Source organism: Anolis carolinensis, chromosome 3 (assembly GCF_035594765.1).
Source record: "Anolis carolinensis isolate JA03-04 chromosome 3, rAnoCar3.1.pri, whole genome shotgun sequence".
NCBI lineage: Eukaryota > Metazoa > Chordata > Lepidosauria > Squamata > Dactyloidae > Anolis > Anolis carolinensis.
In genome coordinates this window covers 222,428,889-222,446,981 of record NC_085843.1, presented here as the reverse complement: position 1 = coordinate 222,446,981, position 18,093 = coordinate 222,428,889, and the positions used below count along the sequence as shown (strand labels likewise).

At 39.1% G+C, this 18,093-nt stretch overlaps 1 protein-coding gene across 3 annotated transcripts in view; it reads left to right on the top strand.

Annotated features, from left to right (window-relative positions):
• The window catches only part of cdh23 (cadherin related 23), a 669,485-nt gene that overhangs the window by 457,020 nt on the left and 194,372 nt on the right, over nucleotides 1-18,093 (top strand). For all 3 annotated transcript variants that reach the window (XM_008106631.2, XM_062976257.1, XM_062976258.1), the window contains exons 14-18: nucleotides 5,980-6,044; nucleotides 7,094-7,331; nucleotides 8,257-8,362; nucleotides 8,459-8,586; nucleotides 17,664-17,736. In XM_008106631.2, coding sequence (XP_008104838.2) covers nucleotides 5,980-6,044; nucleotides 7,094-7,331; nucleotides 8,257-8,362; nucleotides 8,459-8,586; nucleotides 17,664-17,736 — 610 coding nt within the window. The remainder of the gene's footprint in view (nucleotides 1-5,979; nucleotides 6,045-7,093; nucleotides 7,332-8,256; nucleotides 8,363-8,458; nucleotides 8,587-17,663; nucleotides 17,737-18,093) is intronic.

Below are 18,093 nucleotides of genomic sequence, written 5' to 3'. Positions count from 1 at the left end.
GTCTACATTTGGGATCTGTCATCGACTTTTCAATTTTGGCTTTGATGGCATTGGTTCTAATGGCTTGTTCTTGGGCTCCCAGAATCAGGCCCTCCGTCTCCTTTTTCAAAGTTCCATTTGTGAGCCACAGCCATGTTTTTTCTTTGTCAATTTGGCTCTCGATTTTTCTCAGGAACTGCCCATGGAGAGCCTTCTTTCGCCAGTTTCCTCTTCTACTCTGGATTGTGTTTTTATGGTATTCATTCTTTGTCTTTTGCACTTGAAGCAATTTATTACTGTTGACTTCCCTCAATGTTGGTTCTAGACTGCCTTTCACATAATCTGCCAGGGCATGTTTCTCTTCTTCTACCATTTATTTGACTTGCAGAAACCCTCTGCCTCCTGATTTTCTGGGCAGGTAAAGTCTGTTGAAATCACTACGCGGGTGTAATGAGTAGTAGATTGTCATCAGTTTTCTTGTTTTTCTGTCCAGATCATTTCTCTGCTTGTGTCCAGTTGACAATTCCAGCAGTGTATCTAATGACGGGTATGTCCCAGGTGTTGATAACCTTGATTGTGTTTCCGCCATTTAATTTTTCTACAAAATCTTTCTGACTCTTTGGATACATTCTTTGCTGACCACATTTTTTCACATGCCCATGCTTGATATTGTCCAACTGTAGTATGCCCAGATATTTATAGGCTTCAGGCTGATTGCATTTTATGGTTTGTCCATTTGGCATCTCTATGCCCTCACTGTGAGTAATTTTCCCTTACTTTAATGCTACTGTGGCACATTTGTCTATTATTATTATTATTATTATTATTATTATTATTATTATTATTTGTAGTAGTAGTAGTAGTAGTAATAGTAATAGTAGTAGTGTTAGCCATATCTCCTTGTGGTACAGCTGGGGACATGAGTGGGCAACAAAGTCATCAGAACATCCAATTATCCCTTTTTCTTGTTTCAGAGCCTGAGGTGAAACATCTCAGGCCCCTTCTACACTATCCTTATGTCACAGGATGTGATCCCAGGTTGTCTGCTTAGAACTGGATTATAGGAGTCTCCACTGCCAGATAATCTGGGATAAGCAGATAATTTGAGATCAGATCCTGAGATATAGGGCAGTGTAGATCCAGCCTGGGTGACTTTGAGCAAGTCACGCTCTCTAAGCCTCAAGGAAAAACAGTGGCAAACCTCTTCTGCATAATTTATGTCAAGGAAGCCCTCGGCCTCTGAGGCAAGTCTGAACCTTTCTGGGGCCCTCTATTCACTTGCTCATTATATCATTCACTAATTTTCCCAGTTTTGCCCCCTTTTTTTCATTTTAAGAGATTGCTCAAGGTGCAGGTTCTTACCTATAAAACCCTAAACGGTTTGGGACCCGCCTACCTTTGTGACTGCATCTCCCCCTATGTACCCACTCGTCCTCTTCGTTCATCCGGTAGGGCCCTTCTATCGCTCCCGCCACCATCCCAGGCTCGGTTGGCGGGGACGAGGGAGCGGGCCTTTTCTATTGTTGCTCCCCGGATCTGGAATTCCCTTCCGGAGGAGATCCAGCAAGCATCCACTCTGGCTTCCTTCAAAAAGCTGCTTAAAACCTGGCTCTTCCGCTGCGCCTTTGAATAACCGAGCCCATAGCTAAAGTAGTTGCACAGGCCATCTCTTTGATTTGAAACACTGCACCTTATTCCTCTGCCCCAAAGCATCTGAGAATATCACATTTAACTTTAGTTCTAATGGCCCCTCCTGGCCATCCTCTCCTCCATCCCAGTGGTTTCCTCCCCCCCTTCTTCTGTGATTCATATGCTATTTGAGTGATTATACTGCTTCTGTTTATGTGATTGTCTTAGTCAATTGTTATGGGGTTTTTTTTGTATTTTTAAAGCGTTTTATAGTGTTTTCGGGGTTTTTTTTGTACAATGTTTTATGCTGATTTTATATTGGAGTCCCTGAGTCCCTTTTGGGAGAGAGGGCGGTATACAAATAAACTTTTACTTACTTACTTACTTTCACTGTGACTCAGTGGCAGTAAGATTTTTTAGCTAAAATATGCTGGCATATTTGGTTCCAGCCTTTTGCTTCACTCACAACTAAAATGCTTGTCTTATGACTTCATCACATGGGTCTTCACAGGGTGTCCTAGAATGCTTACAGCTCACTTCATCTACAGAGAACCACACCACCCATCACATAACACATACTAACTTCTGGTGGGGGTCCGTAGATTAATTGTGCCGCGAGCATCCTAGAATGCTTCCCGTGTTCTGTAGGCAGCAATGGGGCCAGCATGGGAGGAAGCCACACAGCGACGCTTCCCCATGTGTGCTGGGGAAACATCACTGCAGGAATTTCCCTGTTGCCCCACGGATCCCCCTGCTGCACCTCATCAATGTGATGAGGTCCAAAAGAATTTCTCTGAAAGAGAATTTGTCCTTCAACTGAAAGACACACCCTATCTTCCTGTTAAAATATTGGACAATTTATACTGTCTTTTGGATTCATCTTTTGGTCAACACAGTGATTTGCAATACAAAACAAAAAAAGACAGAAAATGACCAAAGTAAAACAGCCACAATATCCGTTACTAACCAAAGGGAGCTGAATGAACCTGCATTTGGTAGGCTGTGTTAAATGTAACAGTTTCTCTCATTGTTCAGTGCATCTGAAACACAGAATACTAAGGTATATGTTTAGAGAAGAAAGAAACAAAAGGTAGCATGCTGGGTAAAAGAAGAAATTGACCCAAATGGTTGTAATAAGCGTCATGGACAGGAGGGTTAAGGAATGCTACATGAGTTTGTTTGTTTGTTTGTTTAAAACCTTCCCTGTCTGTTTTGTGTGGCAATAGAATATTTCATGAGGATATTAAGAAAGGGGGGATGAAATTGTTTGGAAGTCATGACATTTTGTTCAACACACAAAAAATGAGAATTATTTGTGAAGGTAACCGTGACCCTGAGTATATGAAATGGCTCCATTGTGTATATAAGAAATCCCTGGCTTTTGCTCCTTTCTCTTGCAGCTTTTCATTCATGGTGATGTTGCAGTTCTTATATTCTTCTAAAGTCAGTATTGATTAATTGAATTAATTTATATCCCTCCTTTCTCTCAAAGTGACATCCAGAAATAACCAATGGGTTTGTTTATCAGCACTGAAATTACACAACTGTGAATAACCTAGTTTAGTATGCATATTTAAGTGCTGTACAGTTTTGCGGTTATTTTGAGAACGTGCAAGAATGTATTAATTAATTTAAATTAATTTGAATGTGTTCATTTTCTTGAAGCTTGCATTGATATCTTCAGTCACAAGGTGGTGATCCTCCCTAATCAGGATTGAAGTCTACCCAGTCTAAGGACCTCATCACATAGAGGTCCTTAAGCCGGGGGGGGGGGGGGGCAGTGAGTGACTCCGTCAGGCAGTGGGGCGAATCCATGGGTAAACCTTTGGACAGGACCTGGCATCGCATCCTTACCATCCCACGTGGTTTCCCGTCTATCCTTGGCTTGATCCTGCACTGTCCCTGGCTTACTCAGTGATAACATGGGTAGTGATCTGTGTTACCAGGGCTGCCTCTAACACAGTGTGCATGGAGTCAGTACGGAGCCACACTGGAAGTAGCCTTTTGTCATGTGATGGGTTCTGGCAGGCTCCATCATGGCTGCATAATAATAATAATAATAATAATAATAATAATAATAATAATAATAATAACAACAACTACTACTTTATTTTATACCCCGCTACCATCTCCCAGAAGGTACTCAGCTTATATATAGGACAGAAGGTCCAACAGACATAAAAGCAAAGAGCAAACGATCCATTAAAACAAAACTGTCACTAAAATAAAATAAGAACATCATAAAATACAACATAAAATACATCTTACAGCATCCTAGGATGAGGAAAATGCCCCATATGATGAGGTCCTAAGTAAAACATTTTCCACTCATGACTCCTTTTCATCTGAGAAATGTTTATGTGACCCTAGGTATATAGGTAAATAAAATAGTTATACAAATCAAACATTTCTTGATAATTAATCATAAAGAAATTATTTTACAGGAATTCTTTGGTATACATATAATTTTACCACTTATTAAAGATTAAAGCAAATTTGCATACTAATGAGGTTAATGTGCTTGTTTATTTTTACATAAAAATATAAATCTGGGCTGAAAATTTGATACTGCAAGATGTATAACATATTCAACATTTTTCATACCATTTTGTTATGTTCAGTTTAGAGCCTCAAGTGGCAGAATATGCTCTGTTGGCTCTCCTTTTTTCTGAATTGAGGAATCACAATGGGGTGTTTTGAAGGTCCATACCTCCAACTTAAAAGTTCCCAGGTTGCAGAAAGAACCAATTCCTGAAATGGACCCACATCCACTTCCCTCTTGTTCCCATCATGGTTTGTTCATATACATGCATGGAATCCAAATCTCCCGCCCTTCCCAAAAATCCCCAAGTAGATGGTTTTAAACCTTCCCTCCCTGTACAGATCCCAGGTAAATTCTTCTTCAACTTTTAGTGGAATATGACTGATTTTTTTTTGTTTCAATTTAGTATGGTTTATGAACTCAACTTAGGGAGTTTTTTTTTTGCTTTTGTTTTTATCAGAATTTGAAGGGAAGTATTTCTGAAACTAAAAAGATAACCATCAAGTAAAATCAGCTTTGCAAGCCTTGTAAAACAAGGCAAGCTGGCTTTCCTTTTTTATAAAGTCCAACCAAAGCATTCACTGCATGTTGTTGCTAACAGATTCATGTAAATGTCTAAAATTGCCACTTGAGTCCCAGATATCCATGGTTTTACTCCGATTTGTGAGCAAGTGTATAATCTCTGTAATGTTGCTTGAAAACAGGCATAGGCAAACTTCAGCCCTCTGGGTATTTTGGACTTCAACTACCAGAAATCTTACCAGTTGTTCGCAATTGTGGAATTTGAAGTACAAAATACCTGGAGGGCTGAAGTTTGCCCATACCTGAGCTAAAGGCTAGTCCAACGCTTGCAAACACAGCTGCTTTTGCCAGTCTAAAATAAAGTTCATTTTTGTTTGTATGTTGGGGTTTTATGTTCCTTCTGTTTTAACAACATAAAGTTACAATTCAGCAGCTGGAACTTCATTGCTATTTGCCTTCACTTTTTCAATTTATCAGAGATTTACTTTGGTATTTTTTCATGGCAGCAATTCTGTGCATGCAGATAACACAAGTGACAGTATATTTTTACTTGAGGATTCCAACAGGTGTGATATTTGTGGATGGAATAATTGAAGGTATTGAACAAAGAACATTCGGTAACAAACATTCAGTGTGGACTATTTTTACTCATGAAAAAAGAAACCTAACTCCTGTATTCAGTTTGATATGTTTCTGATGAAAGGCATTTTGAACTCAATGTCCAATGCGATGGTCTTGGGACTAAGAATCTAAAGTGCAAATTGAACTGGCATCTTAAGCAAATCACAATGTCTGTTTCAATGTAATGTCAGCCTAGAAGCAATGCATGGGTAGCAACTGAGATTTGTGACAGTCTTTCAGGAAAAAAGGTATGGAGAATCCACCAACCCCTGAGGAATAGATCCTAACATGTCATGATATCAAGGAGGACTATTTGAAGTAATCATAATAATCTACAAGGGAAAAGAAAGTCATTTGGAGTTTTTTTTACATATCAGGATTTATGTTGAACAGAAGCAGTACCATCAGAAGCAGCGTTCAATATATGTCTTCCTTTGAGTTGCTTCTGGCTGGAAACTGTGCTGTCTCCTACTAATGCAGAAAGTGATAAAAATAGTGACAGGAAGTTAAACCAAACCAAATTAATTCTGTAATTCCTTTAAATTTATTTTTGATGTTCTTGCAGGTTATTCTGGCAAAGTGTAATATTCTGTAAAAAAGTCGGGATTTCCTTTTGTGGTCTAATTCATTACTTATAAACATCTCCTTTGCTATTACAATCTCCCCCCTCCTTTTTTCTTTTTTAGGCAACAGACAATGATGTTGGTTCTTATGGAAAAGTCAGCTATTTTTTCAGTGATGATCCAGACAGGTAAGTTCTTCATGAGTAGGACTGGGCACTCATTCTCCTGTGGTTTTGACTCTCCTTGCTAATAATGTACATTTTCTTTGTTTATACCTATGAAACCTACACATAATGCTTACTCTGATGTGTTTTTCATTTTTTATCATTCTGTGTTTGAGCATGGGACTTTCCACCTCATCATATTTACCTTGGGAAGCATCCTACAACACTTACACTCCAACGGAAGGACTGATGGGCTCGCTGCCAATCAGACAACGTAAGGGAGCTTCCTGTGGAAGCCCCTCCTCCAGCTGCAGGGAAAGCGTTATACAGCACTTTCCTCTCAAAACGGGAGGCTTCCACCCTCTCTGAGAGGGCAACACTTTCCACATTTGAGAGGGAAAGTGTCGCCAAGAGGGAGCTTTGCATGCGGCAATGGATTTGCCTTGCCACTCCCTCTTTCCCTGGCTAATATGAGGAGGTTGTATGACTCAGGAGACCAGAGTTGGAATCCCTACTTGGCCTTGGAAATCTTCTGGGTCACCCTGGGCAAGTGCCACCTCAGCCTCCCAGTAGAAGAGGACAAAAACATGGTTCAATTGTGTAGCAAGTATGGGGGGCATTTTGAGTATTGAAGGCACAGGATAGGTGCACCCTGAGAGCATGTAAGAACATACATTATCATGAAACCTTGAGCAGTCTTCCCAAGATTGATAAAGATTCAAGATTTGAATCCTACACATGGGGATCTTGCATATATTTATTAGTTATTTGTAAATTACTCATCAGCACTGGTTTCTGTTGGATTCTAGCAGTGAGTGACTGGCTCAGGTGGCAGGAGCTGGGATTTGGGAGCACCAGTCTGGTCTGGTGCCTTCAGGTGTGGTGGAAGATGCTGTCCCATTGCCTCTGTGGTGTCCAATGGGAGTTGTAAGAGGACACCATCTTGTCCTTTGTCCCCAGCAGCAAAATGATTTGCTTCAGTCTTACTCCCACTGTTTTTCCCCAGAAGGTTCCTTGTGTAGACTTTATAATGTAAGTTTTTCAAAACTGTGTGTTTGCTTTTTGTTCTCCAGATTCTCATTAGACAAGGATACAGGCGTAATCACATTGATTGGTCGTCTGGATTTTGAGACAACTCAACGTTATACACTGACTGTCATTGCCAGAGATGGGGGTGGGGAAGAAACAACCGGGAGAGTTAGGATTAATGTCCAGGATGTCAATGACAACATCCCCACATTCCAGAAGGATTCTTATTTGGGGGCTCTGCGGGAAAATGAGCCTTCAGTTACTCAGGTCGTCCGTGTGAGGGTAAGATTTTTTTTTAAAACCCTTGAAGTATGTGCTCAGAATGAAAGTGGGAAGGAAAAGTAGATGTAAATAAAGAGTGAAATGTGTGATATGGCTACTTTATAGATTGCTGGAAATTATGTTTCATACGAAATAGAACTATTCATTGAAGGAAATGCATTTGGGGACTTGATCATGGTATATTAAAATACTTCAGTGTCAGAATTAATCTTCCATGATGCACAGTATTGGTTCTCAACTCTTGATCTTTTGGTCATCCAGCTCTAAAAAGCTCTTGCTACATAACAGCCATATTTGAGCTTGAATGTATACCATGCCTTTGTCCTAGGATGCAATCCCAGGTTGCTCTAAGCAGTTTAAAACATGATTCAAACCAGCAACCTTCAAGTCAGCAACCCAACCTTCAAGTCATTGGTCCTGCTGGCACCGAGGGCTCCATATTATGCAATTATATCTCATCTCTTTCTCTTAAAAAACTGCTTCTGCTATTACTGCTGAACACATAAAGACTTTAGACATAAAGGTCCACATCTAATGGTTAATCTCAACTAGGGCAGAGCTACTAAATCATGGCAAGTCAGGTTCCATTGATTCAAAAGATGTACTTTACTTGGGAAGAAAAATTGGATTTAAGCCAAAAAGCTTAGATCAGCACAGCCAGCACATTTTTGGTTGGAATCTTGATGAACCTAATTTCAAATATGGCTTTCACAGTCTACAGTTATCTGTATACCTCAGCAATTTGTTCCTATTGGGAAACTATAAACCATTTATTTCAAGCCATTGACTTGCATGTTTCCTGCCCAAATATTGAAAAGAACATCCCAATCAGTAGTTATGTTACATGAACCTGTTCTCTAGATGAGCCAGTGAAGATAATTATATATATTGTTAATATTAAGTGATTTATTCTGATTTAACCTAGGCATCAGATGAGGATTCTCCTCCAAATAACCAGATTACATATAGCATTGTATATGCTTCCATATTCCGAAATTACTTTGAAATTAATTTGTCTGATGGCTATGGAGGTGAGTACAAATGAAATAGACATGTTTATCTCAGAGGTATTTTTATAAAAATGTCTTATGTCAATAATTGCCAACACAGGCTTCTTGCCTTTTCAGTGATAAGTGTTGTCCGCCCTCTGGATTATGAGCAAGTTCTCAATGGTGTCATTTACTTGACTGTAATGGCTAAAGATGCAGGTATCCCACCACTCAACAGCACTGTCCCCATCACCATTGAAGTGTTTGTAAGTACAAGAGATGCCTTCCAATATATCTTCTCACAATTATTATTTACTTTTTTTTTATACTCCACCTTCTTTCCAGAGGGGACTCAAAGTGCCTAACAATGTTTGTAATGCTTCTCCTTGTATATTGTGTCTTATAATGTGATACAAGACTGTTTTTCTTTCTTCTCCTATTATATTAAGCACACTGAAGAACCTATATGCTGTGGTGCTACTGAAGCTATAAAGGCTATTTAACATTAAATGAACGTGACACTCATTGTTACTAAAATTTGGAGGAAAGTGTTAAAGTGTATTGATAGGGCATCGCAGACAATATTATGGGCTGAGTCAGTCAAGCCCAAGACCTGGCCTGGAAATTCTCCTTTGGTAGATTCCTGAAATCAGTGCTTCAGCTTGGAGAGTCAGTGGCCAACTAGGAAACAGTCTGAGCAGGTCAAGCAAACAGACATTCTTCTATAAATATTCCTATTAATTATTGAGTTGTTTGCCTCTGTGTTTTATTGTCAGCTGCCCTGGGTCCCTTCGGGGAGATAGGGCGGGGTATTTATTTAGTTATTTAGTTATTTATTAATACCAAGCTTGACCAGCTCAGGAGCTTCATACTGCCTGCCAACTGCGGATTTTTTAAGTTGTGCATTCCTGTCCCCATCTGCACCTGAAATAAGCTCTGCTGGGGGCCCTTCTACACATGCAGTAAAACCCAGAAGTAACCAGGATAATAATGGGGGGGGAGGGGTAAGTGATGATGAAATTGGATAAATAGCCGAAAAGCATGTGTTTAACAGGTGCGCTTAAACCTGATTCTGCCTCAAAAATGCACATCTTCCCATGACTGTATATCTCTGCAGTTGGAAAACACATGACTTCTTTCCCATCCCCCTGTGTAGATTGCTCAGCGCACATGCACATTTTAAAAGCCTGAAACAGCTGATCGGGCTGTCAAAAAAATGGAGCTACAGACACACAGATAACTAAAGGAAAGCACAATTAGAAAGCAATTAGAACTTTTTGCAATGATTCCTTTCTTTAGATCTTTATAATGTTAAACAGAGCTTGAATTTAGAGTTCGGCGCAAAGAATAAAAAATCTGCTTGTGTGTACTTTAGGATCTTCTCATGAGCGCGTATAAGATCCGGAGCATCTCAGAGAGATTTTTTTAAAAACCTTTCACCAGATGTCCCCCTGTCTGCCCTCCACCTTGAACCACTTCAAAAGAAAGCATGGGGATGGTGGGGGATCATTTCTCAGGGCTGATAGGTCTGTGTGTGGACTTGCTGTCAGGTCTCAGGATTTTTTGCCCCACTTTGAAAACCTGCATTTTGATGCTCCAGGAGCCTTTAGTTCTCCAGTTGTTTTGGACTGCAGCTTCCAGAAATCCTACCAGTTTACCGGTTGTTAGGAACTGTGGGAGCTGAAGTCCAAAACACCTGTGGGACCAAAGGTTGGGAACCACTGCCTTGGCTTAATGTTGGGACCACAGAAAAATAGGCAATAGTAAAAGGTTTCTGAATGCCACCTAGCAGCTGTGTCAGACATTATATGACTCTGGTAGCAACAACATGCAGTGGTTAAAGTGGACTCTGCAGAAAATGCTTCAGCTAACTTCATAAAAAAGGAAAATCAGCCTATTTTATTGTATTATGATATACTTGTGACGCCTCAGGGCAGCGTGAGCACTGGGAATCAGACACGGAGGCCAATAAACAATCTAATATCTTTATTAAGGAAATAAAGGAGACAACTAAAAATAAGCAGAGTATATAGTCCAGCAATAGACCTTTCAGAAAAGGTCAAATATAGTCCAGTAATGTGAAAGTAGATGTCCAGTATTAGAGTTCAAAGTTTTAAATCCAATAACCAAAACACACTCAAACCTTTGAGCTGTTTGAGTGGGGATTAAAGCAAGATCTGTCAAAGAGTTCCAGGGTTCAATTCCAAGGCTAGGATACAAGGCAAGGCAAAGTTAGTCGTGGTAAAGCTGAATCACTGTCCAGGCTTGACAAGGAGACGAGATGCAACACCGGTCTACTCAAGAGTAGTGCGCTGCAGAACTAGTGTCGATGTGAATTCCTCAACTGACACATTGAACACTGCAAATGTCAGTCGGCGCCCAGAACTTTTATGGGACTTCACTCTCCTCTCCAGCCAGGTGTCTGAACACTCTTTCCCAAGGGAAAGGGGACTAAGTCAACAACTTGCCAGATGCAATCCTCCCGGGAAACTCTCAAGGGAACCAGCTTAATTAATGCTTGCTCTCTCCGCTAATCTAGCGCTTCTCCTTAGATTCTGCTTCTCCGAACGAGATGTTTCCCAAAACAATCTGCGGTCAAAAGGAGCATTCTCTGGAGAACCGGGCTGTGAGTCAAGGCCCTTTTTAATTAACTGTGGGCTAAAACTGTCAACAGGGGACATCTGGAAGGGAGCAGAATCGTGCGGAAATGGCACAAACCCCATCTCTTCTTCGGTCTGATCCATAATGGTGACGGGGTCATGACTCGGGGGTCTCTGAGACACTACAATACTGGTAGCGATCCTGCCAGTTGTGTAAGCCGCCCTGAGTCCCCTCGGGGAGAAGGGCGGGGTAGAAATATTGGAAATAAATAAATATTTAGCAATCCTTACAAATGCTGATTTATTACCAATACATCTTTGATTTTATACCTTTTATATACCCCAGGGGGGCACGTAAAACTTTCTTGGGCAGAAAGGAGTCACAAGAGGGAAAAGCTTAAAAAGTCTTGCTCTAGAGTACTGCCTAAAGTCTTTCTTTTGTCCATGATGATTTCATATACTTTGTCATCCCACTGATGCTATTAACTTTGTTTGCTACATACATATTCTACTGGTAGAACTTCACAATTGTATACACAAGTGGTGATGCTACTATTTACCTACTATTTGTCTCTCATCTTTCTTTGACTGCCAGCCTCAGGAGATCTTCCTCATAAACTCTTCATAAACTGGGGGCATGTGCAAGGCAAGAGGGCATGCCTAACAGGAGAATAACTTGATTCATTGCAATCTGTGTCAAAGTCAGGAAGGTTAAACAGAGAATGTTCTCTTGTTTCTTTTTTTTCCCTTTGCCTTCTCTAAAGATTTATAGGTACCTGTTCTGACATGAATCTCAAATGCAGATTAGTACTTGAAGTGACTGAAATTATCAGTCATTGAATCAATCACAGCAAACTGTTTATTTTGCAAATGCTAGCTCTCCCCATTTGGAATGAACTCTCTGCTTTTGTTCCAAATCCCAATGCAAACATTCTTACCAAGAATAGCAAGTGTGAAAGTAACTTGGTAGGATTAAATCAGATTATCAGAGTGCGACAAGGACCCTGATTTAAGAAAGCTCAGAAGAAGGTAGCAGAGGAGGAATCTGCTCTCTTGATAGCCTTTCGGTCTCAGCTGTGCCCTAATCAGATCTGGCTGATAAATGGCAGCAATTTATTGACCAAAGAGTGAGACTGATAATATTTGTTGCAAGAACTGACTGATTTTCTCCTTGGCTCCCTTCATATGATGTAGAAGTAAGAAAGAAGGTACAGAGGGGTTTAATTGAGGCTAAATACCTTCTTCCTCTAACTGCTCTTTGGACAGTGTAATCCCATCTGTCTAAAGACCACACTTGAAAAGGTCATTTCCTTCTAGTTGATTTTGTACATGGGTGATTTCTAAGTAGCTGTCACATTCAGCATTTTCAACCAAAAAGGATTTTCTCTTTCAACTGGATTGGGGAAAATATGATGATGAATTGGCTCAGGGTGATACTTAAGGAGCCCATATGAACATTTGGATGTGTGCAGTGGGTGGGGGAGAAGGAGTAAAGGAAAAGGACTCACAAGCTGACTTTTTTCATCCTTTGCTTGTTGTTGATTTTTAATAAAGAAGTGAAACTCTCTTTGTAGATTTCCCATTAGGGGACAATAAGCTTTTGTAGAGGGAGCCACTGAATTAGAACTAATATTGAGCATCGTACCAGCATCCTAGGAAATATCACAACTAATAAGTTTCTCTCTAGCTCTCATTCACTGACATTCTAGGTGCTATTTTGTGCAGTGAGGCAACAAGTTTAACTGTGCTTAAGTACGTCATAAAAGAGACTTATTCATTTGGTTTGAGAACTGTTGATTTACAAACTTCTCTATCAGAGTCAGGAGGGTTCTCCCCCATCTCCCAATTGAAATCCCCAGCTAAATTGTTAAATGTTCAGTCCTGCTAGTTCAAAAACCATTCCTATAAATGGGAAGGCTTATTCATTGGCATAGTGCTGATATCAAATCTGCTATTGTACACAGAGTACTTAAACTGTTTAAAGTAGAAGTGGAGGTGCAAATTTAGACAAAGATGGCTCTGCTATATGACCTTAAAGTCTCAGGGAATCTAACATCAGTATACAATTACAAATAATAATCCTCATAGGGAAATTTTATGATCAAAACTTGCTGAATAGAAGAATCTTTTTTTGAAAAAGCCAGGTTAATTTCCTGGTATAAACAAAAGTCTGTGCCTTTCCCAGATCAAAGTTTCTTTTATGTGTTTTATTCTATTTTTATAATGTTTAAATTGTTTATTTTATTTGATTTATATTATTACTGTTTTGTTTTCATATATTCGTTGTAATTGCTTTATTCTGTTTTGTTTTGGGCATCACCCCATGTTAGCTGCCCCGAGTCCCTTCAGGGAGATGATGGCGGGATAGAAAAATAAAGTGTTGTTGTTGTTGTTGTTGTTGTTGTTGTTGTTGTTGTTGTTGTTGTAAATGGCATATTTAGACTCAATTTTCAGAGCTTGTTGTGTGTGTGATGTCCTTCAACAAGTAAATCAGAAGATCCATAATTTTCACTTATGGGCCTATCTCCGCCACACTCAGTTGAGTGCCTTGTTTGTATCTGTAAACCTTCAGGAATGGTTTTAAATACAAGAGAAGGACTGTTATATGAAAGGGAATTGGGATAGATGGACATCCATTGACAAGTCTTCGGATCCCATTCACAGCTTGTTGTAAGGTGAAAGGTTATGCAGAAGATATACAAGACTGTAATCTTCCACATGCTCCCTTTTCAAATAGGAAACCTGTTGGTAACCATTCTAACTTCTTGACAGACGGACATAGAATTTTATTCAAAGTGTGATAGCATTACAATTTAATATCCTTAATTAGATGAAATCCCAGTGTCACCCTCCCTTTTCTCCCCCAAGGAATATGAGAAAAAAGCTTCATTCAATTCACACTACCCATGACAAACATACTTTGTAGTGCAGAGCGGACAATGCAGCATTGGGCACTGCAGAATCAAGAGTGATGAAAAGGCTGATTAAAGACCACCTGCTCCAAGCAAAAATAGCAGAGGATGGCAATTTAATTATACTATGATGGGCATCACTGGCATGTGAAATTACCTAAAATATTGACTTTAATAGCAAAAGCATCAGTCATGGTTTAAAAGCTAGGGTAGCACCTCCTCTGTATAAAAGAAAGTACAGCAAAGAGTATGTGGGCTTTGCTCAGTTGCAGCTTTTTTTCTATTAGGCCTTTCTCTTGACTAGTTCGAAAGAAACCTCTAGTTTTTAAAAAATGTGATGTGTTTAAATATAATACAAATTTTTATATATTACTTTCAAATGAACTGAAAAGGAAAGCATTGACATTAAAAGTGCCATTTCCCTTTGAATAGAGGAAATTATGTTTTATTGGGTTCTTAAACCTTTGAAGCTCTCAGATATGTGTAAATGTTCAGATTAAGAATCCAAGTTAAAAAATATACCTTGTTACATTCAGGGTGGTATCAGAGACTTCAATTTAGAAAGTGAAACTTCAATGACTATAAAAATATAATTTCTACACGGGTCTAATAAAACTATTGAAATGCAGACAAGTTGATAGGAAACAAAACAATATTATAATTCTATTGATAATGTTAATTTTGTCATTGTATGAGGCAGAGGTCTGTTCAGTCAAACTTTTATTTATTTTGTTGCACAAATCTGTTGGTTCCTACTCTGCAGCTGTCATGGGATATAGTGGAATCATGTCTAATTTTCTTTGTCCTCATGCTATAAATTTTAGTTTTTTAATCCTCCTCCCAAATATGTGATGATGGGATATCTTCAATTTCTGGAAAATGAAGGAGAGACCTCCTACTTGTCATCAATATATATATGCGCAGAAATATGCTGTAACCAAGCATTAGGTGACACTGCATAAATTAGAAAAATTGTGCAAATAAATGAACAAATTAGAAAAATGCATTAACACTGTATGACTTTCAGTGTCAAATGAAATACAAAGTCTTGCATTTCAATTCGAAACAAGAAGAGAAAAAAAAAATTCAGATTCGTAAGAATTCAACCAAAGCAAAGTGCTGCACTTTAAGTGCAGAGGTTTCCTCCTCCTTAACTCACACTGTAACAAAAAAGAGACATTCCATACCATTACTTCTTCTGTTCTTCGATAGCCTTAGCAAGAGGCCAAGCCATTGCACTTCTCTTCAAGCCTTAATACACTATTGACAATGGGATTTTCTTTTTAGAAATATTTATTTTATTTATTTACAGTATTTATATTCCGCCCTTCTCACCCCGAAGGGCAAACATTCAATGCCCATATACACATAGAACCGAGACAGAGACAGACAGAGGCAATTTAACTTTCTCCTGAGGGGATGTTCGATTCTGGCCACGGGGGGAGCAACTGCTTCATCATCCACTGTGACGGCACTTCCTCATTCCAACATCATAAATTAGTTAAATTTGCCTTCCCACTTTATAAGTGGTACCTTATTTCCTACTTGATAGATGCAACTATCTTTTGGGTTGCTAGGTCAGCAACGAGCACGGGCTATTTTTTTATTATTTTTTAATTGACGGGTGCTCACCCTGCCACGGGCTGGCCTCAAACTCATGACCTCATGGTCAGAGTGATTTATTGCAGCAGGCTGTCTTTTTCTGTGGTTCAAAAAATGTTTGTGTATTTTCTTTACTCTCTTGGTATTATAAATTGAGCAGCTTCCTGTATCCTTAAAAACCAATGAGGCTCTTATTCTAAAATGTCATCTTATTCTAAAATTGTATACGTTTGTTATGTATACTTCCTTATGAGTTGACTGTGTAGCATTTCACTATAAACATCCTATAGACAGTGAAATGATCAGTGTGTGTTTTTTTTTAAAAAAAAATAAAACTCTGAAATGGTTATGTTAAGGTTGTATAATGGTTTATTTCTTGCAACATGTTTCACACATAGCACTTTCCATAGCATGATGACTGTCTGCAATGAATAACAAGTATAATTCTAATGAATTTACCATGTTTGATAGCATACTGTCACTATTAATTATATACACAATAAAGAATAAATTTTGCTCTACAATTAAAACTTTATCATTGTAATAATAAGCTTGTTAGTAATAATGTGGTTGCAATCTGTTCCTACGAAAAGTATTTTGAGGCGGGGGGGGGGGGGGGGGGGCAGAAAGCAGTTGACATCCTGTAATGGAATTACAGATTTGCAACCTAGAGTTAAGTGCTCAATATTCAGTTATATTACATATTTGCAATATGCCCTCTGAATTCCGCATGACCTCCAGAGAGCTGATCTGAGTGCTGGAAGTCTGTTCTGTTGGCAATTGTGGTGCAGGAGGATGACATTTCCAGTCCTCTCTTTCCAGTGAACAGTTACAATCAGGATTGGGATCCCTATTGCAGTTCCTCATTGCATTACAGGTAGCAGGTAGGAGTGGGCTGGAAACCTCATCCCATTGTGGCCCATCGCCAACAGAACTAGCTTCTATTACTTGGGGAAGTAGCTAACTGTTAAAATATGTTTGAGCCAACAAATGATATCTTGATTCATATCCATAACTAGGGCACCTTCTACACTGCCATATAATCCATATTATCAAAGCAAATAATCCAGATTATCTGCTTTGAACTGGATTATAGGTGTCTATACTGCCATAAAGTCCAGTTCAAAGCAGATAATCTGGATTTTATATGGCAGTGTAGAAGGGGCCTAAGTCAGCCGTTCTTTGTCATTATCTATTGACTTTATGAAGCTCCTGGTGGCGCAGCAAGTTACACCACTGAGCTGCAGAACTTGATGACCAAAAGGTCAGCAGTTCAAATCCAGGGAGCAGAGTGAGCTTCCGCTTTTAGTCCCAGCTTCTGCCAAACTAGCAGTTTGAAAATATGCAAATATGGGTAGATCAATAGGTACCGCTCCAGCGGGAAGATAACAGCACTCCATGCAGTCATGCCGACCACATGACCTTGGACAATGTCGGCTCTTTGGCTTAGAAATGGAGGTGAGCACCAACCCCAGAGTTGGACATGACTAGACTTCAGGGGAAAACCTTTACCATTGACTTTATATCCATAGGCAAATAAACCTACAATTTCTGAATGTTAATTAGACAAATCAGTATCCATCCCTAATCAACATATGTCACCCTGTAATCCTATGTAAAAAAAAAGAAAGAAAGAAAGAAACCCTTGTTTGAGCAGGGATGGACAAAAAAACCAATGATTGAAAGAATGAATGGATAGATGAAATCTTTTTGTTCCTTCCTGAAAACTGAAGGATGTTTAAACTGAACATGAACTTCAATTCTTACACTTTGATCTTCAATGAAAACACAAAAAGCCAAACTCCGTGGCAGGATTCTGTTCTAGCCCTACCCAATGATCCCTAGTTGTTTTCCATCCAAGTAACTAAGGCAGATCCTTCTTAACATCTCCAGGCAGTTCAGAGCAGGTGAATGAGTGATATGGGAATACTATATCTTTCTTTCCAGCTAATGTCTTACAATATATTTCAGTTCCATGTTTGAACTTTGGAAAGGTGTACATGACTATTTAGTAGCTGGTATTTGAACTTAAACTGTTGGATTGTGTTCTGTACTAATGTAATTTCTTGTGATGAAGACAATTTATTGTTCCACTACACCGTCATTTGTTTCTGTTAACAATAGAATAACTCAATATGCATTTCAAAGGCATTTAAAAGTTAAATTATATCAGACTATATTGATGCTGTTTTGGACACTTATGTTGTGCTTTGCTCTTTATTCATGTAGGATGAAAATGACAATCCACCCACATTCAGCAAACCTTCCTATATTGTCACAGTCATGGAGGATATAATGGCAGGTATGAGAGTGGTTGAAAAGCCTAGCCTCTATGTTATTGTTAATACTAAAATAAATTATCAAAATAATAGTAATGGACATCAGTAGAATCCAGGTCTGTTCAGTTTCACATAGCTCAGCACAGTCATACATTAACTTGTACATGACCGTGTTTTCCTCTGAAGATGTTCATTGTACTCCACCAAACAAGTTTTTTAAGTGTACTAATGTAATTTCTTGTAATGAAGACAATCACCTTGCCTTCTGTGGCTAAATGACTTTACCCAAGAGTAAAGTAAATAAGAAGATGGGAATACAGCCTGCCAACTCCAGTAGACTATACTGCATGTATAACAGAGCTACCTTTGAGATCTAATGA